Source organism: Suncus etruscus, chromosome 18, assembly GCF_024139225.1.
Source record: "Suncus etruscus isolate mSunEtr1 chromosome 18, mSunEtr1.pri.cur, whole genome shotgun sequence".
Taxonomy (NCBI): Eukaryota; Metazoa; Chordata; class Mammalia; order Eulipotyphla; family Soricidae; genus Suncus; species Suncus etruscus.
In genome coordinates, this window is record NC_064865.1 from 9,673,049 (window position 1) to 9,700,589 (window position 27,541).

The following is a 27,541-nucleotide window of genomic DNA, read 5'->3' on the forward strand; positions in this document are numbered from 1 at the left end:
CGGGGCCGGGCGGTGGCGCTAAAGGTAAGGTGCCTGCCTTGCCTGCGCTAGCCTTGGACGGACCGCGGTTCGATCCCCCGGTGTCCCATATGGTCCCCCAAGCCAGGAGCAACTTCTGAGCACATAGCCAGGAGTAACCCCTGAGCATTACCGGGTGTGGCCCAAAAACAAACAAAAAAAAAATTTGGAGTCTCATTACAACATGGCTTTCTTGACAATTCAAACGTGAACTAAACTTATTTTATATTTGATGCAACAAACTGCTAATTTTATTATTTTTATTTTAAAATAAAGTTTGTTGTTATTTCAGTCATTTATAGCCAAGACCAGTAGCAAATCGCACAAAATAGCATTTGTTTTGTGCGCGGCTGACCTGGGATCTGTCCCCAGCATCCCATATGGTTCCCTCAAACTTCCAAGAGTAATTCTTGAGAGCAAAGCCAGGAATAATTCCCTAGGCAGCACCAGGAGTGGCCCATAAATAAACTTCCTATAATTCAATCTGAGAATGATCGGAGTACCCTCACCATGATTGTGAGAGCTTTGCTTTGTCTTTGAAGATTGGGGATCTGTCATTTTGTTCTTCACTACATGAGGAAATGTTGACCCTTGAAAGTAAATCATTTTATGTGAAAGGTAAATTGCATAATCCCAGCAGATGTTTATATACTTTTTTATTTTTATTGAAACCATTGTGAATTAAATGTCCTTCATGATTGGATTTCAAGCACAGTAACAGTGAATTAGGGCCATTCCCATCACCAGTGTTGACCTACCTCCACCAAAGTTCCCAGTGTGTATTCCATCCCTCCACGCTTAGCCTACCAGTGTAACGGGTCCATTTTAAGTTTAGATTGTAATAGTTTGGATCTCTTGATTCTATTGTCATTGACTTTGGCTTGGGTATTTGGTTCTGACCTTTATTTTTCTCTACTAATGCATTTGAGACTACTTGGACCCTGGACTCAACACTCAATATCCTCTCTCTCTCTCTCTCTCTCTCTCTCTCTCTCTCTCTCTCTCTCTCTCTCTCTCTCTCTCTCTATATCTCTCTCTATATCTATATCTCTCTCTCTCGCTCTTTTTTCTTTCTTTCTCTCTTTCCTCCACCTGTCTCAAATTGTAGAAAATTCAAATTGTAGAAAACCACAGAAGTATGACATAAAATAAATTAATTATTTATCAAGATTGTATTAAAAAGGTGGAGCTCCTATTTAGAAGATATAAATAGAATTAATAAAAAGGAAGATGAAAAATTTTTTATAAGTGCAGCAAATGTTGAGGAATTAAAAATGAAATACCCTTGGCCTAAAAAAATACAAAAACAGGGTGTCTCTACTAATGAAGCATCTTGTTGTCAGACTTACTACAGGCTCTGGGCATACTAATTGTCCAGCCCTGAATTCTTCATGGACCCAGAAAAAATTCTACTTAATTGTGGCTGTTGCAGTCTGGCTTCTGTTGTTAAGATCTTGGGTTTTTGTTTGTTTTGTTTTGTTTTTTAAAATTCTTTGAACTTTAAACTTTTAATTTTATATTAAAATAACACACTGGTAAGAATTTTCCAGAGCTGAGGATTACAGGCACCCATATCCAAGAACTCTCAAGGGTCCCAGCAAAAATAGACCCAACTAGAAAAACTCCAAGACACGCTATACTCTGAATTCCAAAATCCGAGGCAGAATATTGAAACTCAGAAGGAACTCGCATACAAAAGGAGTCCCTGAAAATTTACCTGATCAATCAAATGGGGCTTTGAGCAAGCTGGAATGGAAGAAACACCAAGGAACTCAATGGAGTGAACTAGTCACCAAGAATATTCTATCCAGTGAGGTTATTGTTCTGACTTAAAGGAGTGATATAGAGCTTCATGTATAAGCAACAGCTTAGTTCATAGCCTGGAAGTGGGGAACTCTTAAATGGGGTCTATGGGGTCTGTTCCAGAGGAAATGAGGAAGGACCAGATAATCAAGGCAGCCCTCATCAAAGAGCATATGTGACCCAACAGACCTCATCAACATGCCCCGCCCCTCATTGGCTTTCATGATGTCACTAGATGACCTCATAGAGCAGGAACCTTCAGGTCTCCTTATTCTGAGGGGCATGGAGCCAAATATGTCTGTGGCTTGCTTACTGCGTTTTCATTGGGTGCCTTGGCTGTGACTGTACGTATATTTGAGGATGATGAGCCAAAGGAGAAGAGGTGAAACTGCAACTGGGTGGTTGGGCTAGGGAGAAACGCCTCTCAAAGTTGGGGAATAGCCAGACTGAGCCACCCGAGGAGGCCCACTGGGAGGACACAGCTGGGAGAAGATGCAGAGAAGCATGAGTCGCCTAGAGCCTGAGGCTTTGGTGGTGTCCTCTGTGTTCAGTTGGGCATCTCTGGCATCTGGGTGTCTTGAATTGTGCATAGGAGCAGCAGTCCATTCCTGCCACTTGTTTTGCCACTCCCTGGCCAATTGTGTGTTTTCCCGGGCACTCTCCACTGCCACTTCACAGCTTTGGGCTCTCTCTTCCCTTGACCTGGAGGTCCAGGGAGCGGACTCACCCAGGAAGTGGCAGGGATGCCAACTTTCCAAGGAAGCCACCTAAAGTCTTGATTTTTGCATGGATCCAATGTCGCAGCCAGGTTGTCATGAAGAGTTTTCTGATTTCATCTCATTTTTAGGTGGTGAGGTAGGAAACCTGCCCTGAAAGTAAGTTATTGCTGTTTACTGGTCATCAGAAACCCACTCAGGAGCAAGTTATGCCAGCGTGGCATTAGGGTTTTCCCAGGAGGAAGTTGGTGTTGATGCAGAAAACTGTGCCAGTTCCAATGATGGGCTCCAAGGTTCAGAGTTGGATCGTAGATATTTGATCAGCTACAGCCTACGTAGTATGACAAATATTCAGGGTGAGCGGTGCACCTATACTATAAAATGTGTAAATTCCTATCCTTATTAGATAAGAACTTCTTTATATACATAAGATTGAACTTCTTTATATACATAAGATTTTCCCATTTTGTGGCTAGAGTGATAGCACAGAGTTAGGGCATTTGCCTTACACATGGCTGATCTAGGAAGGACCTTGGTTTGATCCCCTGAATTTAGATCCCATATGGTCCCAGGAGCCAGGAAAAATTTCTGAGCACATAGCCAGAAGTAACCTCTAAGTGTCACAGGCTGTGGCTCAAAAGCAAAAAAAGAAAAAAAAATATTTCCCCATTTTAATATGCCTATCTAAAAGGAACAATGCCACATGATACTACTGGTGCATATGGGGTAAAAATAAATCAAACAATATCATAATTTGGTTATAACCTAAACTCAGATTCAAAAAGAGACTTATCTACTAGAATTTCCTATAAAACAGATCTAAAAATGGATGGGGACAGCAACTTTTATATATGGAAATATACACCAAAAATTATAATTATTAAAAATGTATCTAAAGAAATATACAAAGGAACTATAGATATCTCCTTTAAATTCTTTGAAATATCTTGTGGAATAAGATCTAGAGCATATTCTGTGCCTTGGTCTTGTGGAGTCTGAAAATGATTTTCAGAAGTCAGGGGTCAGGTAAAAGCTGCTAATTTTAAAATAGGTATCTTTAAAAATGCTTTATCTACTAATACAAAAATGCTAACTTTATCAGATATTTGTGCAAAAGTAAGTTACTAACTCTTTGTACTGAGTTTTCAAGAAAATTGGGCAGCATATGTTAAAATGATGCCCCAGTGCCTCAACTAGTGTATGAAAGACCATGACAAATGGTTTTCCTCCAAAGAGGAGGCAAGACGTTTCACCAGTTTGTGATGAACAAGCCTGTGATTTTCTGCTCTAAATCCTTTTTTTTACTGTAATATCAACACATCTTTAAATTTACAGTAAATAAAAACCACTGAAATAATTTTTGAACATAGTAAAGAAGTATTCCACATTAAAAGAAAGAGAAAAATGTCTAAATAAAAGGATTCCAAGAATAACACCATTACTCAATGTACAAAACCATAAAGAAATTTTCTTATTCAAGTTGGTGTTCAATAATCCTCACACAATAATCCTCTGGTGGATGTTGGGCCACATAGAAGATGAGTGGGCTTTATTTTATAAAAAGAATTGTGCTAATACCAGTGGGGAAACAAACTGTTGTCTCCCAGATGATTTACTTAATTACCAACTCTGTTTTCAATATCTTTGTTTAAGCACCATGCTTACAAACATGTGTGTAGTTGAGTTTCAGTCATAGAAAACCCCCCTTCACCAGTGCAAATTTCCACCACCAATGTCCCCCATCTTACTCCTCCTCCCCTCCAATCCCTGCCTGTATTTGAGATAGGCACTCTACTTCTCTCATTCATCAACATTGTCATGGTAGTTCTTAGTGTAGTCATTTCTCTAACTGCATTCACCACTCTTTGTGGTGAGTTTCATATCTTGAGCTGATCATTCCGGCTCATCTCTGTTGTCTCTGGGCATTATTGCAATAATGTCTTCTATTTTTCTTAACTTTTTTTCCCCATTTCTTCCAGGATCTTATGTTTCATGGCATAGAGTTTCTCAAAGTAGTTTCTGATTCCCCTTTATATCTCTGTATCATCTGTAGTAATCTTACCCCTTTTCATTTCTAATCTAATTTATTAAGTATCTCTCTATCCCTTTCTTTGTGAGTTTTGCTAGTGGTTTATCAATCTTGTTAACTTAAAAAAGAACAACTTTTGCCTTCGTTGATCTTTTGAATTTTTCTGAGGGCGGTTCCACTTCATTAACTTATGCTCTAAGCTTTGTTATTTCCTTCTGCATACTTATTTTGGATTTATTTTCTTTATTGTTTTCTAATTTTATAAGTTGTGTCATTAAGCTATCTATATAGGAGCCTTCTTCCTTCTTGATGTGTGCTTGTAACTTTCATTTTGAGTTTGTGTTTGTTCTATCTAATCAGATGTGTTTCTTATTGGCAGCAGAATGTTGGATTCAGCTTTTTGGTCCATTTTGCCACTTTGTGTCTTTTAATTGGTACATTTGGCCCATTGACAATGAGAGAGATAATTGTCATGGAATATAGAGCCATCTTTGTCCAGAGGTTTGTGTGTCTTTAGGCCTATCATGTCTTAAAGTAGACCTTTCAGTTTATCTTTAAAGGCTGGTTTTGAGTCTCTAAATTTCTGAGTTACTGTTTATCCATGAAGCTATGTATATTTTCTTTAAACTTTAAAGTGAGTCTTCTGGATGCAGTATTATAGATGAATCATTCATTTCATTGAGATTTTTTACACCACTGCCACCTGGCCTTGAGAGTTTCTTTTGACAGGTCTGCTGTAAATCTTAAGGATGCTCCTTTGAATAAAATTTTCCTTTTGATCTTACAGCTTTCTGTAATTCATCCGTATCTGTGCATTCGTCATTGTGACTACGACATTTCTTGGGGTGCTTTTCTTTGGATCTCTTTTAGGTGGTATTCTTAGGCATGCAGAATTTGATGGTATGCAATCTTTAGCTCTGGGAGTTTCTCTGTAATGATGACCCTTATTGGGTAAAAACTGCTTATCCTGTGCTTAGCCCTGAACAGATTGTTGTTGTCTTCTTGGCTGCAGGAAAGCAGGCAGGGATTGAGGCAGCAGTCATTTATAATCAGTTACCATCTCTTTATATGTGATCTACTTGGATCTTTGGTGATTCTGTAAGAAGAAGGACAATAAAATAGGATTTCAACCAGTCTGGGCTCTGATGATGACATGGCATCCTCTAACATGGCATTCTACTTTGTCTTCTTAAAGACATGACTAAGTAGGTCATATCAATAAAATCTTTAATAAAGCTTACACCTCATGCTAAATATTGCCCTACAAACATGTCAGTTCAGAGAGTGATGGAACCATCTCAATTAACAACTAATGGGAAACAATAAGTACCAGCTGCTGATAGAAGTTATATTGTAAAATACCAAAAGAGTTTAAAAATAGAAAAAATTAAAATTTTTCACTTATTTAATGATGTCATCAAATACTCACAGACAATATTAACTGAAAGAGATGAGGTAATGCACATTAAAGCACTACTTCTCATCAAATTATATGTTTTAATTTCATTTTATTGAAACCATTGTGATTTACAATGTCCTTTATAGTCAGATTTCAAACACAATGAATCAGGGCCAATCTCACTACCAGTATTGACTTCCCTTTACCAATGTCCCAGAGTGCATCCTTTCCCACAATACTTTGCTCCTGGCCTGCCAGCATAACAGGTCCATTTTAGGTTTATATTGTTATAGTTTTGGGGTCTAAATCCTATTGATTTTTTACTTAAATATTTGTTTCTGTCCTTTATTATCTCTGCCAATGCAGCTGATACCATTGTTCCATCCTCACCTACATTCAATATTTTTTTGGCTTTTTGAGCCACATACTATTGCTCAGGAGTTACTCCTACATATGTGCTCAGAAATCGCTCCTGACTCAGGGGACCATATGGGACACCAGGAATTGAACAAAGGTCCGTCCTGGTTTTGCAGCATGCAAAGCAAACTCCCTACCTTGGTGCTGTAGCTCCGGGTCCCCTTCCTTCCTTCCTTCCTTCCTTCCATCTTTCCATCCTTCCATCCTTCCTCCCTCCCTCCCTTCCTTCCTTTCCTTACTTCCTCCCTCCCTCCCTCTTTTTTCTCTTTCTTTTTTCTCTCTTTCTCTCTTTCTCTCTCTTTCTTTCTTTCTTTCTATCTATCTTTCTTTCTTTTTTTCTTAATCCTTCTTAATTTTATCAAAAAATTCAGAAAAATTTTGTGAAATAAAGTAATTTGTGTCCCAAGATTCTATAAAAGAAAAGGCTGGAGCCCTTATCTAAAGGTTAAAAAGGGTGATAGTTTATTTGCTTAGGCACATCAAAAGTTGAGGAAAATAAAAAGATAAAACCTTGGGCCTGGAATGGTGACACAAAGTGGTAAAGCATTTGCCTTGCTTGTGCAAGCCTAGGATGGACTGTAGTTCAATTCCCCAGCATTCCATATGGTCCCCTTGAGCCAGGAGAGATTTATGAGGGCATAACCAGAAGTAACCCCTGAGAGTCACTAGGTGTGCTCACCCCCCAAAAAAAAAGATAAAATCTTTGACCTAAAAAGAAGGTGTCCCTACCCATGGAATATCTTGCCACATTTCCAGCTACAAAGTCCACGCATACTAAGCAGTTTAAGCCCAAAGTCTTTCTTCATGGTCTCAGGAAGAGTTTTCCTCAATCACGGTTGTCACAATCAGGTTTCAGTAAAGATCTTGGTTTTTGAAATGATCTTATGTCTAACACAGATGTCATGGACAATCTTCGTGTCTCAAGGTGTCATATGAATCCACTCTAGAGCATGTTTGTGCCAACACAGCATTAGGGCTTTCCTGGTAGAAGTTTAATTCCTGGTGCTGTTGAAAAAAATCCATGCTGGTTCCAAAGATGGGATCCAAGGTTCAGGGATGAATGGTCTGGTCAACTAAAGCCTAAGTCAAGTCACTATGACATATTTTCAGAATAAATGGCACTCCTGCAATAAAAGATTAACTAGTTCTTATCCCTACAAGATAAGAACTTCTTTCTATATGTAAAATTTCCACATGTTAATGTGCTTATTCAAAAAGGAACAATGCCATTGAATATAACTGGTACATATGAAGATGAAAAATAACAAGTAAACAATGCCCATAATCTTGTTCTAACATGAGCTCAGAACCCAAGAAGAACTTATTTATGAGAATTTCCTACTAAACATATCCTAAAAAGGGGTGGAGAAAACTACATCTACATAAGAATATGTACAATAATAATTAAGTCTATTGAAGAAACACACCTAAGGAAATATACAAACGAAATACAATATCCCCTTAAAACCTTTTGAAATAGTCTGGGGAGGTAAAACCTGAAGCACAGTTTCAGCCTGTGATGTGGTCTTTTGGGATCTAAAAGAATGGGTCACAGCAGTCACTGATCAGAAAATATTCTTGAGTCAACTGTCTCTCAAAAGTCAAATCCAGTAACAAGCAATTGTCCACAGCAAATAGAGGTGAGAGAAAGGAGCTTCTGAGAGTAAATCAGCAGCAGTGGATGTGGCAGCTTCTTCCTAGCAGGCCGGTAGGCTGTCATTTAGCTTTGGGCTGGGGGAAATAGTCAGGTTTCTTAGGAGTTAATAACTAAGGACAAAAATGATTAATTAGGGGCCCGGTGAGATAGCCCAGCGGCGTTTGCCTTGCAAGCAGCCGATCCAGGACCAAAGGTGGTTGGTTCGAATCCCGGTGTCCCATATGGTCCCCCGTGCCTGCCAGGACCTATTTCTGAGCAGACAGCCAGGAGTAACCCCTGAGCACTGCCGGTGTGGCCCAAAAACCAAAAAAAAAAAGATTAATTAGGAATAAATAACAAATCAGAGCTAATAAATAACAAACAATAATAAATAAATAAATAAAAATAATAAATAACAAATCATATATATATACTATGCCCTTTCTCCATTTCTCTTTTAAGGGCTAGTATATGTGTGTTGGGTTTCACTCTGGTTGATCTATCAAGTATTGACAAGGCCATGTTGAGGTATTCCACAATTATTGTGTTATTATTGATATCCTCTTTCAAATTTGTCAATATTTTATTAGATATTTTGCTGGTCTTTCATTGGGTGTGTATATGTTTAGTAGTGCGATTTCTTCCTGTTGCACTTTTCACTTGATGAGAAAGAATTGCCTATCTTTGTCCCTTACAAATTTTCTGAGTCTAAAGTTTGTGTTGTCTGATATTAAGATGACCACGCCAGCTTTTTTAAGGGTACTATTTGCATGGATAATTTTCCTCCAGCCTTCGATTTGAGTCTATGCTTGTTCTGATTATTCAGGTCATTTTCTTGTAGGCAGTAGAAGGTTGGGTTCATGTTTTTGATCCATTTGGCCACTCTGTGCCTCTTAATTGGTGTATTTAGTATATTGACATGAGGAAGATGATTGTCATGGGATTTAATGTCATCTTTGTTTATAAGTTTGGTGTATCTGTTGGTCTGTCTTGTCTTAAAGTAGACTTTTCAGTTTTTCCTTTAAGGCTGGTTTTGCATTTGTAAAGTTTCTGAACAGTTTCTTATCCATGAAGCTATGTATACTTCCCTCAAACCTGAATGTAGGTCAACCTAGGTGCAGTATTTGAGGTGAAGCATCCATTTTATTCAATCTTGTCACAATATCCCACCACTGCCTTTTAGCCTGAGAGTTTCTCTGTGAATCTTAAGGATGCTCCTTTGAATATAATTTACCTTTTACATCTTTCTATTTTCAGTATTCTAGCTCTATCTGTTGGATTCGTCATTATGACTAAGATGTGTCTTGGGGTGTTTTTCTTTGGGTCTCTTTTAGCTGGAACTTTTTCTTTATCTTTATCTTAGTCTTTATCTCTAAGAGTTTCTCTGTGATGTTGTTTTTGACTGTTGATTCTTCCTGGGTATCTCCTTCCTGGGCCTCTGGGAATCCAATGATTCTTATATTGTTTCTATTGAGTTTATCAAAGACTTATATTTTCATCTTTTCACATTATTTGAGTACATTTTATATTGTGGGATTGTTTGCCTTAAATAGAGCAAGAAATGCCTATTCACCAAGTGGTGTTGGCACAACTGGTTGGCCACTTGCAAAAAAAAGTGAGCACAGACTCCCAGATAACACCATGCATAAAGGAAAAATCAAATATATTAAAGACCTTGATTAAAGGCTCATTAAGTAGGAAACAGCTCTCTCCAAACAAGTGAAAGCCATGATAAACAGACAGGAATATATTAAGCTGAGAAGCTTCTGTACCTCAAAGAAAATAGTGCCCATGATACAAGAGCCACCCACTGAGTGGGAGAAACTATTCACCCAATACCCATCAGATAAGGGGCTAATAGCCAAAATATACAAGGCATTGACAGAACTTTATAAGAAAAAAAATTGAATCCCATCAAAAAATGGGGAGAAGAAATGAACACTTTGTCAAAGAATAAATACAAATGGCCAAAAGACACATGAAAAATTCTCCACATCACTAATCATTAGGGAGATGCAAATAACAACAACTTTGAGCTGCCATCTCATGCACAAAGATTGGAGCACATCACAAAGAAGGAGAATAAGCAGTGCTGCTGGGAATATGGAGAGAAAGAAACTCTTATTCAGTGCTGGTGGGAATGCCATCTAGTCCAAGCTTTATGGAAAGCAATATGGAGATTCCTCCAAAAGCCGGAAATTGAGCTCTCATATGATCCAGCTATACTACTCCTAGGGATATACCCTAGGAACACAAAAATACAATACAAAAATCTCTTCCTCACAACTCTATTCATTGCAGCTCCATTTACAATAGCCAGATTCTGGAAACAACCAAGATGCCCCTCAAAAGATAAATGGTTAAAGGAACTGTGGTATATATACACAATTGAATATTATGCAGCCATCAGGAGAGATGAAGTCATGATATTTTCCTATATATGGATGTACATGAAATCTATTATTCTGAGTGAAATAAGTCAGAGGGAGAGAGATAGAAGCAGAATATTCTCACTCATCTATCAGTTTTAAGAAAGATAAAGTATTTTTGCAATAGTTCTTAGAGACAAAGAGATGAGGCTTGGAATGTCCATTTCATGATATGAAGCTCACCACAAAGAGTGGTGAGTGCAGTTAGACAAATAACCACACTGACAACTATCATTACAAAGTGAATTAATGAGGGAAGTAGAAAGCCTGGTACCGGCAGGGTGGGGTGGATAGGAGGGAGGTTTGGGACATTGTTGATGGGAATGTTGCACTGGTGAAGCAGGGAGGTGTTCTTTACATGACTGAAACCCAACTACATTTATGTTTGTAATCAAGGTGTTTAAATAAAGATATTAATAATAGAACTAACCCAGGTTTAATAGGTCAGAGCTCTTAAAAATATAAAGCCTTCAGATCAAATAGAAAGTTTTCCAATTCCTAAGCAAATCATTATTGATGAGGATACACTTCGCTGAAAAAAGTTTTCCTGGATTAAATTGTGCATAGAATATTCTATAAAATAATAATTTTCATGTCTATAATCTAAGTATTATAATAATGAGCACCGTAAAATTTAAACACAAAGCATCATCTAATTGGTCCTGAACATCCTGAATTCTGAACAGGTTTCTGTCCTGGAAGCAAATTGATAAAATGGGTATTATGATAGAATAGTAAACTAGATTGAATCGAAAATAAAGTGCAAAATCAAACTCAATTATCATTATCAATATGACATGCAGTTGCTTATTCCAATGTAATATGAGGACATAAATATTAGGTCCTATTAGCAGGCATAATATTATGGAAAATAGATTAGATATTTGTCAGGCATTTTCCCTAAAATTTTTATGGTGCTTAAATAAATTTATTGATTATAAACACACAGTATAGTATATTAATATATTGATGTAATTCAATATTTAAATTTTTATTAATATATTTTAACACCACCCTTTACTAGTGCAACATTAACATCACCAGTGTCCAAAATTTCCCTCCTCCCCATCCCCTAGCTTGTTCTTAAGACAGGGTTTCTACTTCCCTCATTCAGTCACATTGTTATGATAGTTGTCAGTGTGGTTATTTGTCTAACTGCACTCACCACTCATTCTGGTGAGCTTCATATTGTGAAATGGACATTCCGGGCCTCATCTCTTTTGTCTCAGAACTATTGCAACAACTTTTTTTATGTTTCTTAAAACCCATAGATGGGTGAGACTATTCTGCTTCTATATCTCACTGACTTATTTCACACAGCATAATAACTTCAATGTATATCCATTTATAGGAAAATATCATGACTTTATCTTTCCTGACAGCTGCAAAATATTCAATTGTCTATATGTACCACAGTTCCTTAGCCATTCATCTTTTGAAACCCTTCTTGGTTGTTTCCAGAGTCTGGCTATTTTAAATACTGCTGCAATGAATATAGTTGTGAGGAAGAGTTTTTTGTATTGTATTTTTGTGTTCCTAGGGTATATCCCTAGGAGTGTCTGTTTATTTCTTCTCCCATTTTTTGATGGGATTAGATTTTTTTCTTATAAAGTTCTGTCAGTGCCTGGTATATTTTGGAAATTAGTCCCTTATCTGATGGGTATTGGGTGAATAGTTTCTCCCACTCAGTGGGTGGCTCTTATATTCTGGGCACTGTTTCCTTTGAGGTGCAGAAGCTTCTCAGCTTAATAAATAACCATCTGTTTATCATGGCTTCCACTTGCTTGGAGAGTGCTATTTCCTCCTTAAAGATGCCTTTAGTCTAAATGTCATAGTTTTACCTACGTGTTGTTCTATATACCTATGGTTTCAGGTTTAATATCAAGGTTTTTAATCCACTTGGATTTTATAATCCTTCATTGTGTTAGTTGGGGGGGTGTCTGAGTTTTCTCTTTTGCAAGTGGCTATCCAGTTGTTCCAACACCTCTTGTTGAAGAGGCTTTCCTTGCTCCATTTAGGATTTCTTGCTCCTTTATCAAAAAGTAGGTGATTGTATGTCTGAAGAACATTCTCTGAATACTCCACTGATCTGAGGATCTGTCTTTATTCCAATATCATGCTGTTTTGATAAGTATTGTTTAGTAATACAGTTTAAAGTTGGGGAAATTAATGCCTTCCATATTTCTTTTCCTCAGGCTTGCTTTAGAAATTTGTGGATGTTTATTGTTTCAAAGGAATTTCATAAGTGTTTCATCCACTTCTTTGAATAATGTCATGGGTATCTTTATAGGGATAATATTAAATCTGTACAGTGCTTCGGGAAGTATTGCCTTTTTCATGATGTTAATACTGCTAATCCATGAGCAGGGTATGTGTTTCTATTTATGTGTCCTCACTTATTTCTTAAAGCAGGGTTCATAGTTTCCTTTGTACAGGTCCTTCACGTCCTTAGTCAAGAAAACTTCAAGATATTTGAGTTTGTGTGACACTAATGTAAATGGGGTTGTTTTCTTAATGACCATTTATTCTCTATCATTATTGGACAATAAAATATTCATTGATTTTTGTGTGTTAATTTTGTAGCCTGCCTCATTATTATATGAATTTATTTTTATTAAAGCGTTTTGGTAGAGTCTTTAGGATTTTCTTAGTATCATGTCATCTGCAAATGGTGAGAGTTTGACTTCTTCCTTTTCTATTTGGATTCAATTGATATCTTTTTCTTGCATATTCACTATAGTAAGTACTTCCTGTACTATGTTGAATAGGAGTGATGAGAGAGAACAGCCTTGTCTTGTACAAGATTTAGAGGAAAGGCTTTGAGTTTTTCTCCATTGATGATAATATTTGCCATTGGCTTGTGGTAGATGGTAGAATGAAAGGTTCCTTTCATTCCCATCTTGCTGAGAGTTTTTATCAAGAATGCGTGTTGGACCTTATCAAATGCTTTCTCTGTGACTATTGATATGATCATGTCATTTTTATTTTTCTTGTTGTTGATGTTGTGTATTATGTTGATAGATTTATGGATGTTAAACCATCCTTGCATCCCTGGGATGAAACCTACTTGATTGTAGCGAATGACTTTCTTGATTAGGCATGGATCTTATTTGTCAGGATCTTATTGAGGATCTTTACATCTGTGTTCATCAGGGATATTGGTCTGTAATATTTTTGGCAGTATCTCTGTCTAATTTTTGGTATCAAGATGATGTTGGCTTCATAAAAAACTATTTGGAAGTGTTCCCATTTATTCAGTTTAATGAAAGAGCCTGGCAAGGATTGGCAGTAGTTCCTCTTCAAAAGTTTGAAAGAATTAATTAGTAAATTCATCTGTGCCTGGGATTTTCTTTTTGGGCAGACATTTGTTTACCGTTTTAATTTCCTCAATAGTGATGGGGGTGTTTAGCTATGCTACATCCTCATAATTCAACCATGGAAGGTTATAAGAGTCCAAGAATTTATCCATTTCATTCACTCTTGTCACAATATCTCACCACTGTCTTCTGGCCTTGAGGGTTTCTTGTGAAATGTCTGCTGTAAATCTTAAGAATGCTCCTTTGAATGTAATTTCCCTTTTGGATATATTCTATCTTGGATTAAATAGATATTATTCTATCCCTATCTGTGGGATTTGTCATTGTGACTAGGATGTGTCTTTGGGTTCTTTTCTTTGGGTCTCCTTTAGCTGGTACTCCTTGGGTATGCAAGATTTGGTTGCATGCAGTCTTAATTCTCTGGGAGTTTCTCTGTAATGGTGTTCTTGACTGTTGATTTTTCCTGGGGATTTTCTTCCTGGGTTTCTGAGACTGTAATGATTCTTATGTTGTTTCTGTTGAATTTATTGAACATTTCTATTTTCATCTGTTCAAAATCTTTGAGTATATTTTCCATTGTCAGATCATTTGCTTTGAGGTTCGTTTCTAATTTCTTCTGCTGTACTGAGTTATTATGCATCTCATCTTCCAGCTCACTAATTCAGTCTTCAGCTGTTATTACTCTATTGAAGAGGCTTTCCATAGAGTTTTTCATTTCCTCTATTGCCTTTTTCAGGTTAGAGTTATCTGATTTCTTTATTTGTAGTCTGTTCAGATAGATCTATCTTTGAGTTCTATGAACATCTTCCATATTTCTATTCTAAACTCCTTATCTGAGAGGTTAATTAGGTGGTTGGCATTTTTGGGGTCATCAGAGTTGCCATCTTCATTCCCTATGCATGCTATTTTCCTGCATTGTTTCCCCATTGCCATACTTGAAGTGTGATTCTTACTCCACATTGCAATGGGGTTCGTGTTCTCTCTGCGGCCGCATTTATATTTTTTTACCTTTTATGGTGGAGTTTATTTACTAGTGATGTGCTCCTCTGGCTCAACCTGTTCCAGTGTTGTTTTCGAATCCACAGTGCTCAGCCCTCAGTAATGGCATGGTGGCGGAGACCTGGATTCACCCCTGTTCAGTCGTGTCCAAAGCCACTCAGTCTCTGCTCTCTTCAGGGATCCTGTGTGGTGGTTGAAATTGCCAGGCGCTCAGGTACCCTCAGTAAAGATGGAGGCGACCTGGACTCACCTCTAGGACTTCAGGCATGTCCGGGCCCCTCAGTCTCAGCTTTCTTCAGGGATTCTTTGCTGAAATAATTCCCTTTTAGGATGTTTCTGAAGTTATTTTGTACTTTTATGTATTACTGCTAATTTATGTTCTAAAGTGAAACAAAATATTCAGAACAAATTAATATTAATCTGATCTGGCTCTGGTCCTATCCCACTTAATAGAACTCTTAGTTGCATTTTCCAAATTTGATCCATATGTTTGAAAAATTTAATACAAGTAAATTGAACTAATAAGTCTCTGAGGTTAACGTTATTGGGAGAAACAAATCCTAATAAATTTCCTGTGGCGGACATCATCCATTGCAGTGAATTGGTGAGGAAATGGCAAACTCAGTTGCATGCAGCAACACATTTTCAAAGTTTCTTTGCAATTGCAAGAGTGACCAATTAATTTAGAGTGCTCTTAATAGATCTCATAAGCAGCACTTTATTAATGAATTACTACCCAGTTTCTGCATCTAAAATGCCATAAATTATACAAATACCTTGATTTAATAATTGATTTATGAGGAAAGAAGTCAACCAATACTTTAAGACACATGTATATTTCATTCACTTTAAAGGAAGCACTGGTTTCAAATGTTAATAATATGTGAAAAACATTCTTTCACTGTCATTTTTATTTTTCAAAAAATAAAGAAAATTACAATAGTGCCATGGAGTATAAAATTAATATTATTTTGTCAATGTGTTTAAAGTCAATCAAATATTCTATGTATTTCTAATGTTCAGTAACTTGGTTCAGTGATACCATAAACTTGAACACAGTTAAATACCCTATTACCTAGACCACAAGGAAAATATTTTAAATTGCCACAGTGCTGTAACATTTAGTCCTGTGAAATCACAAAAACATTTATGATCGAGTTTTAGGCATATCAAGACCTTTACCAACGTCTACTTTTCTCCAACAATACCCTACCACTCCATTTTGCCTCTGATCCATCAAAAGTATCTTGTAGAAGCTAATCTACAGGATACTTTCTATATTGTACTGTGGAATCAGTACTGATGCTGACAGTGTTTCATATATGATATATTACCAACTTTCAGTACTACCTCTTCCCCAGTTGAATGTTTCCCTCCAACATATACCTGCCCACTTTATGTCTTATCCTTTACCCAGTTTCAGGTGGCATTTTTCCTACTGTCTTTTGTTTCATTTTGTTTCCATTGTCTTTGGGCATCATTATTCCACCATTATGTTTCTTTATATCCCACATACAAGAGAGATAACTCTGTGCTGGTCTCTCTCTCCCAATAACTTCACTAATCACGACACTCTCCAGGTTTCTCAATAGAGCAGCAAGTCACATGATTTTATCGTTGCTATGGCTGAGTGATATTCAATGGCTTATGGAGGAGAGAATATTCAATATTTTATGGAATCGTGATTTTTTTAGTCATTTATTCTTAGACACTTGTGTTGGAAATAATTTGGGGAAAAACATTTTTGAGGGGCCAGTGAGGTGGCGTTAGAGGTAAGGTGTCTGCCTTGCAAGCACTAGCCAAGGAAGGACCGCAGTTCAATCCCCTGGCATCCCATATGGTCCTCCCAAGCCAGGGGCAATTTCTGAGCACTTAGCAGGAGTAACCCCTGAGCATCAAATGGGTGTGGCAAAAAAAAAACAAAAAAAATTTTTAGAAAAAATTGACTTTATTGAGCTAATTAATACTAATATCAATATACTTGTTTTATATGATTGGTTCAAATGCAAATTTAATTAAGCATTACCTATATAAAATTTCCTCTAAATTAATTTGGTGATGAAAACTATTAGAGGCTGAGAACTTGTTCAATTTTTTTTGTTTTAAAAATAAACTAGTTAACAATAAGGTACAGTTCTTTATAAAATCACAAGTCATATCTTTAACCTCTTTATTTTTTAAGCAATGTTATTGGTAACTATATATTGTAAAGCAATACAAGAGTTTACTTTATAGTCACGTTTCTTTGCTGATCAAAAGTACTGAAATAAAAGCATGTATATTTCTCATATTCACATTTTCCTCCAAAATGATTTAGCATCATCTGTATGAATTTACTTAGTAGGTTTCTAAAATGAATGAAACTATCATATTAAGAATTACTTATTATCATGGGCTCCTAATAAATTTTGATAAAGTCTTACTTCCAAAGACAAATTTTACCATTATTACAATTTCAATTTATACCCCAAGCTAAAAAAAAAACCATAACTGAGTTGTTACAAAACTGGATAAAGCATCAATTATCATTTGCAAACTAATATATCTTTATATTAATAAAATAATACTATTTCAATAATAACATGCATCTAAGAATTTTATCATTACCAACAATATTACCTAAAAATATCAGGACAAATTAAATACTTAATTACAAAGATATTTTCTTAAAATATCAATGTAAATAACATTTATGTAGATCACAAACTAAATAAGTAAAAATAAAGAAAACACTTTTCATAATTCAATTTAAAAGAAAAACTTATTTATTTACTTTATATCGTTATTTAAGCACCTGAATAAATATAATTCTGTTTGGGTTTCAGTCATATAAAGAACACCCCCCTCCATCAGTGCACCATTCCCATCAACAATGTCCCAAATATCCCTCACTAACACCCCCATCCCCTGCCTGTACTTGAGACAGCCTTTCTACATCCCTAATTTATTCACATTGTTATAATAATTCTTAATGTAGTTATTACTCTAACTACACTTATCACTCTTCATGGTGAGCTTCATGTCATGAGCTGGACCTTCCAACCCTCTTCTCTTTTGTCTCTGAGAATTATGGCAAAAATATCTTTTATTTTTCTTAAAACCCATAGATGAGTGAGACTATTCTGCATCTATCTCTCATGCTCTGACTTATTTTACTCAGCATAATAGATCCATGTACATTCATGTATAAAAATATTTCATGACTTTTTGACTCCTGAAGGCTACATAATATTCCATTATGTATATGAACCATAGTCTCTTTAGCCATTGTTGTAGATAGTGAAAATGGAAGTCAACCTTGGTGGATGTCCCTCCCTTAAGAAAGTCATCACTAACTCACTACCCTGCCCCCACCAATATCTAGTATTGCCTTGGCAGATGTCCCGCCCCTAAGAAAGTCGTCTCTACTTCCGCCCCCACCAACCTTGGTGGATGTCGCTTGGTGGAAGTCGTCACTACCTCACTAACCCGACCCCACCAATACCTCGTATTACCTTGGCGGATATCCCACCTCTAAGGAAGTCGTCACTACCCCTTACTCCCCCTCCCCCTTATAGTATATAAGAAGGGATGTAGAATACCACAAGGTCTTTTGCCTCTGTCTTGTATGGACACACGGCGTTAGACCTTGACCGGCCAGAAATAAAGACCCCACTTGAGCTTTTGCCTGAGTAATAGTCTCTTCATTTCTCCATGTCGGAGTGTTATCTGGACTGCAGGACCTTTCATTGGTGAGCTAGCCAGGAGTCCTTGATATGCCCGAGCGGAGTGGTGAATAGATGACTCGGTGGGTTCTAAGTAGGATATCTTGTGTTGTCAGTTGTAATTTGATGTGTGTAGAAACTAGCAGTATATCTTGTGTTGCCGGTTGTGATTTGATGTGTGTTGGAAATAGAAATAGGGAAATAGCTGTGTGGTCAAGGGCTTGAGAGTCTCCACTCGATGTGGATTCCAGGTGGAATTAAGAGTCCCCACTCGACGTGAATTCCGAGTGGTAGTGAACTGACGGGTTCAAAAACTATAGGTCACAACCCTGGAGGCGCCCCAGGAGTTCAGTTTTTGCTGCAGCTGGAAGACGTTCCAGGGCTGCCATGTTGGACCTTATTTCTATTAATTGGAGATCTTCGTTTTTGAGGTTTTGTTTTTCCTTTTGTGTAAGTGTGTAGGTTGTATAGGTGTGTGTTGGCTTTATTTCCTTGAACTCTTCCTCATTTCCTTTGTCCCCTCCCATCTTTCCCTCATCTACTCCTTTGATTTTCTACTCCCATTATGGGTCAGCAGCAAACCACCTCTTTGTCTCTTACTCTGGACCACTGGTCAGAAGTAAGGACTCATGCACGAAACCGTTCCCTAGTTATCAAAAAGGGCAAGTGGTGGACCTGTTGTGCTGCTGAGTGGCCTACCTTTCAGGTTGGATGGCCACAGGTCTTTCCATGTTTTCCTAGTTCGCAGCATGAAGGACATTGTGTACTGACTAGGGCTGCATGGACATCCTGATCAAGAACCCTACATTCTCATGTGGGAAGACCTTTGTACCAGCCCCCCCTGACTGGGTGCGGTCATTCCTTCCCCTTCCTAAACCTTCTTCCTTACAGCTGCCCTCGAAGCCTATGATCCTATCCATGAAGGCGGAGGGGGTGTCAGAATCAAAGCCTAAGGAAGAGCGAGTTGTGCCCCGCATTTACCCTGACACCACGGACCTGCTTCCCTTTGACCTCCCTCCTTACCGCCCATCTGCTCGCACCCCCTTCGCTTTAGAAGACGAGGCAGCAGCAGAACTTCGTTCTCCATCAGAATCCCCCTCCTCCTCCTCCTCTTTGCCTTCCCCATATCACAGGGAGAGGGGGAAGGAGTAACTCCCTTGCCTCAATCACCCTCTGAGTCCATGCCGGATGAGAGCCGAATGGGCCAGCTCTGGGGACCCGCAGCAAACAAAGAGATCTGGCATTCAGAGCTTTGCCAATCATGCTGCTAAGGCCAGTAGGGCCTATGGTGGACTATGGGAGTGGGGGAGATGCCTACCCTCCAGTATTGGCCCTTCCCCTCTTCTGACCTCTATAATTGGAAGCTTACCCATCCCTCTTTTTCTGAAGACCCCACTAGGTTAATTAATCTTTTAGATTCTCTGATGAACACCCACCAACCTACCTGGGACAATTGCCAGCAGCTGCTTCGTACCCTGTTTACTACTGAAGAACACGACCGCATATTGCAGCAGCCTGGAAGAATGTAATAGGATTAGATGGCTTGGTGACAAGCAGACCTGATGTTATTGATGACACTTTCCCCTTGCAGAGACCGAATTGGGACACCAGTACGTACAAAGGTAGGGAGAGCCTGTCCAGCCTATCCACCACCAGACTCTCATGAGAGGTCTCTGGGAAGCGGCTAGGAAGCCCACCAATCTGGTCAAGGTAAAAGAGGTGCTACCGGGATCCGATGAGCCTCCCGCCGTTTTCCTAGAAAGGCTGATGGAAGCTTATAGGAGGTATACCCCTTTTGATCCAACCTCTGAAACTCATCAAGCTTCAGTAATTATGACTTTTGTAGGGCAGTCAGCAGCAGATATTAGAAAGAAACTTCAGAGGCTGGAGGATATCCAGGAAAAGACATTACAGAAACCAGTAAAGGAGGCTGAGAAAGTGTTCAGTAAGAGAGAAACAAAAGAGAAAAGAGAGGAGCGACTAGAAAAGAAGAGGAGAGAGTGGCAGGAGAAGAGGGACAGAGAAAGAAAGGAAGCAGAGAAAAAAGAGAGGGAAGAGAGAGATGAGGGAATAATGAAAGGACTGAAGAAGGAATAAGGAACTGGCAAGGGTCTTGGCAGTAGCGGTAGACAGATCTAGCGCAGGTCAGAAAGATAGGGACCTGAGCCCATGAAGACGCTGACCCCTGGACAAGGACCAATGTGCTCTCTGCCGCCAGAGGGGACAATGGGCTCAAGAATGCACCCAACCACCACAATCCTCCCGACCTTCAAGGACCCTGGCCCTTGAATCTGAATAGGGGGTCAGGGCTCCAACCCCCTCCGGGAGCTCAGGGCTAAATTTAAGGTGGAGGGGACTCCCATAGACTTTGAACTTGACACAGGGGCAGTATACTTGGTACTAAAGAAGCCTTTGGGACCTCTCTCTAGTAAGCAATCCTTAGTCCAAGGAGCTAATGGAAGTAGCTACCATTCTTGGACTACTTCCTAAACTATGGAATTGGGGAAAGGAGAAATCAAGCATTCTTTCCTGGTCATACCGAACTGCCCCTTACCTCTAACGAGACGGGACTTGCTAACCAAACTCAGAGCCCAGGTAACTTTTGAAGAAACTGGTCCAGAGATTGCTTTTCTAAATCCCGATGTCCAACCACTTACCACCTCTGTCCTGACCATTAGGGCTGAGGATGAATATAGACTATTCACAAATGATTCCTTGCCACATGGAAACCAAGACACCGATTTTTGGTTGAGACTAGTTCTGGGACCTTGGGCCGAAACTGCTGGACTGGGGTTGTATACCTTGCAGGCTCCAGTAGTGGTAGAGTTGAAAGCTACTGCTGTCCCTGTGCGAGTCAGACAGTACCCCATGAGTCAGGAAGCGAAGAAAGGCAGAACTCCTCATATTCAGAAACTTCTCCAACAGGGGGTCCTAGTACAGTGTCAGTCAGCCTGGAATACGCTACTACTCTCAGTTAAAAAGCCTGGAACCGGGGACTATTGGCCAGTACAGGACCTATCCATCCCACTGTGCCTAACCCATACAATCTCCTCAGCATCTTAAGCCCTGAAAGAATATGGTACACCGTACTGGACTTAAAGGATGCTTTCTTTTTTTATATAATATAATTTTTATTTTGATCATAGTGGCTTACATATTGTTGACAATAATATTTTAGGTACATATTTACATAAAATCAGGGGGGATTCCCATCACCGAATTCTCCTCCCTACCCGTCCGTTTTTGTCTTCCCTCCCATTTCTTCTTCCCTCACCCCCAGGGCGGCTAGAATATGTGGTCCCCTCTGTATCTAACCTACTACTTAGTAGTCTTGCACCTGTTTGGTCTTGAAGCCTCCCTTATTTCCCCCTCTAACTGGAGGCAAGACTAGCTATTTCAAGTTACGTGGTTTTGCCTGAAAAAGAGAAAAGTAATAAAATGGGGTAAGAGTCTAATACCCCGAAAATGGGCGGAATCCTTCTAGTGGCTCTCATCATCGATTTGGGAGGTGAAGGAGAAAGAGATGCTTTCTTATGCCTGTCTCTTCATCCGGCCAGTCAATCCTTATTTGCTTTTGAGTGGAGTGATCCGAAGGCAGAAATTTCAGGTCAACTAACCTGGACCAGATTGCCCCAGGGATTTAAGAACTCCCCTACCATCATTGATGAGGCCTTGCACCAAGACTTAAGTCTCTTCCACAGCCAGCACCCCCAGGTTACCTTGCTACAGTATGTGGACGATCTTTTAATTGCAGGAAAACTGAAGAGGATTGCAAGCAGGCCACTTGCTTGACTAGGGTACAGTCAAAGGACCTCCCTTTCTGCCAGCTATCTCTACTCTGAATTATAAAACTTCAAGTTCAATTTCTCTTTATGTTTCCAGCTTTCTGATAAATTATAGAAAATAAGTTATCTTATGTTGTTGTAGTTTGTTTCTGATATTTTCATATCAGTTACTATAGAGTGAGTTGTATGGTTTTCCTCTTTTTGCTTTAGCATATCTTTGTCATACTGTCTCTTTCCTAAAGGTATAACACTTGATTTTTCATTCTTGTTTGATGGATTGTTATATTTTGACATAAAAGTTTTCTTAGTTGAATAATTATATTTTTCAATATTATAATTAAATGCAAGTCGCTCTAAAAATAAAGTGATAAAATCCAAATTCATATCCAAATTTTGGATATAACTTATGAACTTAAGAATTTGGATATAACTTATGAGCTTTTCCTGTAAGCTCATAAACATGGGTCTACTTCTACTAGCATGATGAGGTTTGGAGATTTCTCCCATTGTCTGCAGGGCATTACAGATTACCATTTAGTTATGATACCATGATCAGTTTGTGCTTGGCATGACCCTCATGCCTCAGATGGGTTTTATCCCCCATTTATGTACCACCAAGATTTCATGGGCCTTGAGCAATCCAGCCCTCAGTGTCTGGAACTGGGAATGCCTTTTCAGTGATTCTAAGTCTTGTATCTATGGCACTTCAACTCTTTTTACATCTATGGAAGGTCTTTGGCTGTGGAGAATTTCCTCCCCTAGAACTGGCACAGTCCTGCCTTGCACTGCATTGTGATCCTAAACCTAAGATCCCTTTCTTATGATTATTCAGAATGAGGACAATGTCTGCTCAGGTCACATGGCAAGAAGGCTTATACTTCTCACAGCTAGGGATCAATTTTGATTTAATTCTTCTTCCAAATAACATTGTCCTTTATCTGGACTTTGAACACTAATAACTGAGCTGACTTTACCTTTTACATCTAACTTTTGGAATAGTCTGTGGAAGTAGATGTTCTTTCTTTCTTTCTTTCTTTCTTTCTTTCTTTCTTTCTTTCTTTCTTTCTTACTTTTTTTTCTTTTCTTTCTTTCTTTCTCTTTCTTTTTCTTTTCTTTCTCTTTCTTTCTTTCTTTCTCTTTCTTTCTGCCTCTTTCTGTCTTTCTTTTTCTTTTCTTTCTTTCTCTCTATCCCTCTTTTCTGTCTTTATTTCTTTTTTATATTTTCTTTCTTTTTTATTCCTTTCTTTCTTATTTTTTCTTTCTTTCTTTTCTCTTCCTTTCCTTCCTTCCTTTCTTTTCCTCTTTTTCTTTTTCTCTTTTTTCACTCTCTTTTTCTTTCCCTCCCTTTTCTCGCTCTTTCTTTCTCTCTCTTTTTCTATCTATCTATCTATCTATCTATCTATCTATCTTTCTTTCTTTCTTTCTTTCTTTCTTTCTTCTTTCCTTCCTTCCATCCTTCCTTTATTATTTCTTTTTCTTTCTTTTTCTCTTTCTCTTCTTCCTTTCTTTTTATCTTTCTTTCTTTCTTTCTTTCCTTTCCTTCATTCCTTCCTCTGTCTTCTTTCTTTCTTTCTCTTTCTTTTCTTTCTCTTTCTTTCTATTTCTTTCTGTCTCTTTCTTTTTCTTTTCTTTCTTTCTTTCTTTCTTTCTTTCTTTCTTTCTTTCTTTCTTTCTTTCTTTCTTTCTTTCTTCTCTCTCTCCCTCCTTTTTTCTTTTTTCTTTTTTTTTTATTTTTTTTCTTTTCTTTCTTTCTTTTTTCTTCCTTTCTTTCTTTCTTTCTCTTCCTTCTTCCTTCCTTCTTTTTTCTTTTTTTTTTTTCTCTTTCTTTTTTCACTCTCTTTTTCTTTCTTTTTCCCTCTCTCTTTCTTTCTCTTCTTTTCTTTCTTTTTTTCTTTCTTTCTTTCTTTCTTTCTTCTTTCCTTCTTCCTCCTTTCTTTCTTCCTTCCATCCTTTTCTTCTTTATTTTTTTTCTTTCTTTTTCTCTTTCTCTTCTTCCTTTCTTTTTTTATCTTTCTTTCCTTTCCTTTCCTTCATTCCTTCCTCTGTCTTCTTTCTTTCTCTTTTTCTTTCTTTCTTTCTTTCTTTCTTTCTTTCTTTCTTTCTTTCTTTCTTTCTTTCTTTCTTTCTTTCTTTCTTTATTTCTTTTTCTTTTATCTCTTTCTTTCTTTCTTTTTTCTTTCTTTGCTTTCTTTCTTTCCTTTTTTCTTCCTTCCTTCCTACCTTCCTTTCTTTCTTTCTTATTTCTTTCTTTCTCTCTTTTTCTTTCTTTCTCTTTCTTTTTTCTTTTTTTCTCTTTATTTCCTTCCTTTCCTCTTTCTTTTTTCCTTTTTCTCTTTCTTTCACTCTCTTTTTCTCTTTCTCTCCCTTTCTCTCTCTTTCTTTCTTCTTTCCTTCCTTCCCTCATTTCTTATTTCTTTTTCTTTCTTTCTCTTTCTTTTTATCTTTTTCTTTCTTCTTTCTTTCCTTCCTTTCCTTCATTCCTTCCTCTTTTCTTTCTTTCTTTCTTTCTTTCTTTCTTTCTTTCTTTCTTTCTTTCTTTCTTTCTTTCTTTCTGTCTGTCTTTCTTTCTCTCCCTTTCTCTCTTTCTTTTTTCTCTCTCTTTTTTCTTTCTCTCTCTCATTCATTCTTTCTCTCTTTTCTTTCTTTCTTTCTTTCTTTCTTTCTTTCTTTCTTTCTTTCTTTCTTTCTTTATTTCTTTCTTTTTTCTTTCTTCTTTCTTTCTTTTTCTTTCTTCCTCTTTGTCACACCTGGTGGTGCTCAGGGATTATTCCTGACTCTACACTCAGAATTAGCTCCTGGCAGGCACAGAGGACCATATGGGATGTCGGGATTCTCACCAGCATGGATCCTGGATCAGGTGCTTGCAAGGCAAAAGACCTATTGCTGTGCTATGTCTACACCCCCCTGTGCCTTTTTTTCTTGTTGGTAATTCTTATCTTCCTTGAATTCTCACCAGGAAGGAAGAACCATCCAAAAGCCATTCTCTTTAGTCTCCTGGCCTGTATCTAATCTGGGTAAAATCTTACCTGAGAACATCTTAGAGTAAACTAGGACTTTCTCACAGTTGTTCTTGTCTTCCTGAAAGGACTTTTCAACTTACAGTTCAAGAGATGTCAATGCTCTCTGATGCTTCCAAGAGAGTCTTTAAGTCTCTCAGTGCTTAGATTGGGCGGCATTTCCTGCATAATTCCCTCTCTTTTTACCCACTTTTGACTATTTTTATTAACATTGGAGCTTAGTTTCCTTTTATATATTATTATTTTGATGTCTCTATTAAGGCGTGCAGAAAATTCCTAGAGAAAGAGAAATTATTGTTTTGAGAATTTCAGAGAGCTGCAGAAAGCATTTACATACCATTAACTAAGAGAATAGTAATCATCTGATATGTCAAATTATATTTAATACTGTAGTTTCTAAATGACTAAAATAGCACAGTCAGTCTGATTCAATTACCATAAAAATTTCTAAGTCCAGTTTTTTTTGTTTGTTGTTTTTTGTTTTTGAGCCACACCTGGCAATGCTCAGGGGTTACTCCTGGCTATGTGCTCAGAAATAACTCCTGGCTTGGAGGACCATATTGGATGCCAGGGGATCGAACTGAGGTCTGTCCTAGGTCAGCTGCGTGCAAGGCAAACTCCCTACCACTGCACCACCACTCTGGCTCCATGTAAGTCCATTTTATTTATTTATTTAATAAATTTATGTATTTATTTAATATATAAAATTGCTTTGGAAATCAAAACTGCTAGTGGAGATTTTCATCTATTCTCTTCTCCCTATCTATCTCATTAAAAATGAGTAGCTTTGGAGGCTAATGAAGAGGAGGAAAAAGATTAAAGATGGGTTAAGCTAGTATGTGTATAATAACTCACTCACCAAAAATATGTATAATGCATAAATTTACTAATGACTATGCTTACATAAAATTATATAAATGCTGCCAAAGCAATATGACCAAGCACAGAAAGATGCATAAAGTCCATGGCAATTCTTCAGGATGCTGCATAAATACCACTGAGTCAAAGAAAGCAACAAGTTTTTTAACCAGAGAGACTGAAGTGTATTTAGATGCGTGTGCAAGGCCATATAGTAATGTCTGAGCTGTGGCAATCTCCAAATATTTTTCTTATGAAAAGTGAGCTATGCCTCTTTCTCTTCTGGGAGACTTGTTAATAGTTTCCCTCAACAGGATGCAAAAGCTGAGGAGTCTTCCATGAGAGTCACAGACTGCATCTTTGGTGAAGAACAACTGACACTTCTCTCCTAGTGAATATTCACCAGATACATTTTACTCATGGTTAGTTTTCTTGGCAATGAATTAAATACCAATGTTTAATAAAGTCAGAACAGCAAAAAGCTTACAGAAGACTTGCTTAAAATCTCATTATAGGGTAAGTGTATAGGTAAAGTGAATACTGAGTTGCTCTTGAAAATCCTATTACCATTGCTCATATGTCTGAAATAGATTGTACAGCATCTTTCCTAAAGACCAAAGAGTACCTGGCATCAACTATTTTGCCTATTCAAGTCACACTTCATTTAAGGAAGAGTTTGTTATTCTTTCAAATACTACATTACAATATTGTAGTATATAGAATAAAAGCCAAAATAACCATAAAGAAGAAAATGTTAAAAGTATAATTCAGGAAATGGTTTGAAAATGATAGACTTGGAAGCCAAAACAAATATTTTATGCCTTTATTATTAAGCATTGTGATTTGCAAAGTAATTCATAAGTGAGGTTTAGACATACAAAGTTTCAGCAACAATATCGCCATCAGAGTTACTCCACTAATGTTCCCCAAGTCCATCCCATACCACCATCCTCTGCCCCATCCTGCCTTTATAATAGGCCTGTTTATAAGTTTAGTTGTCAGAGATTGGGTCTTATCATTTCATTGTCATTGGCCCTGTGATTTGGATATTTAGTTCTGTCCTACATTAACCTCACCAATATATTTGAATCCCCTTGGTGTCTGTCTCCATTATTTCACATTTTGTCTTTCTTCTCCACTTAATTTCTTCTCCTCATTGTACTCTAGGGCCAAGAGTGTACTAGACAACCCCATTTAAACCATTGTTTTTCTGCCTGCAGCTATTCTAAATTCCACATATGCATTATATCATCCTGTATTTATTCTTCTGCTTCTGAATCACTTCATTAAAGATATCTCTCAGTTCCATCCATGTCTAGGAAATTGCATAACTTTTTCTTTCCTTGCTAACAGAGTATGCACTGTAATAATTAGTTTAGCATTTAATACTTTTAAATGCGAAGTTATTTTTATT

At 37.7% G+C, this 27,541-nt stretch overlaps 1 protein-coding gene across 1 annotated transcript; it reads left to right on the forward strand.

Moving 5' to 3' along the window:
* The first annotated feature begins 14,865 nt into the window (after positions 1–14,865).
* On the forward strand, positions 14,866–22,259 carry LOC125996274 (uncharacterized). The gene is given in 6 exon segments (XM_049765219.1): positions 14,866–15,027; positions 19,359–19,615; positions 19,959–20,077; positions 20,833–21,480; positions 21,483–21,580; positions 22,002–22,259. Coding segments are annotated over 6 exon segments (1,542 nt in total).
* Positions 22,260–27,541: the final 5,282 nt, after the last annotated feature.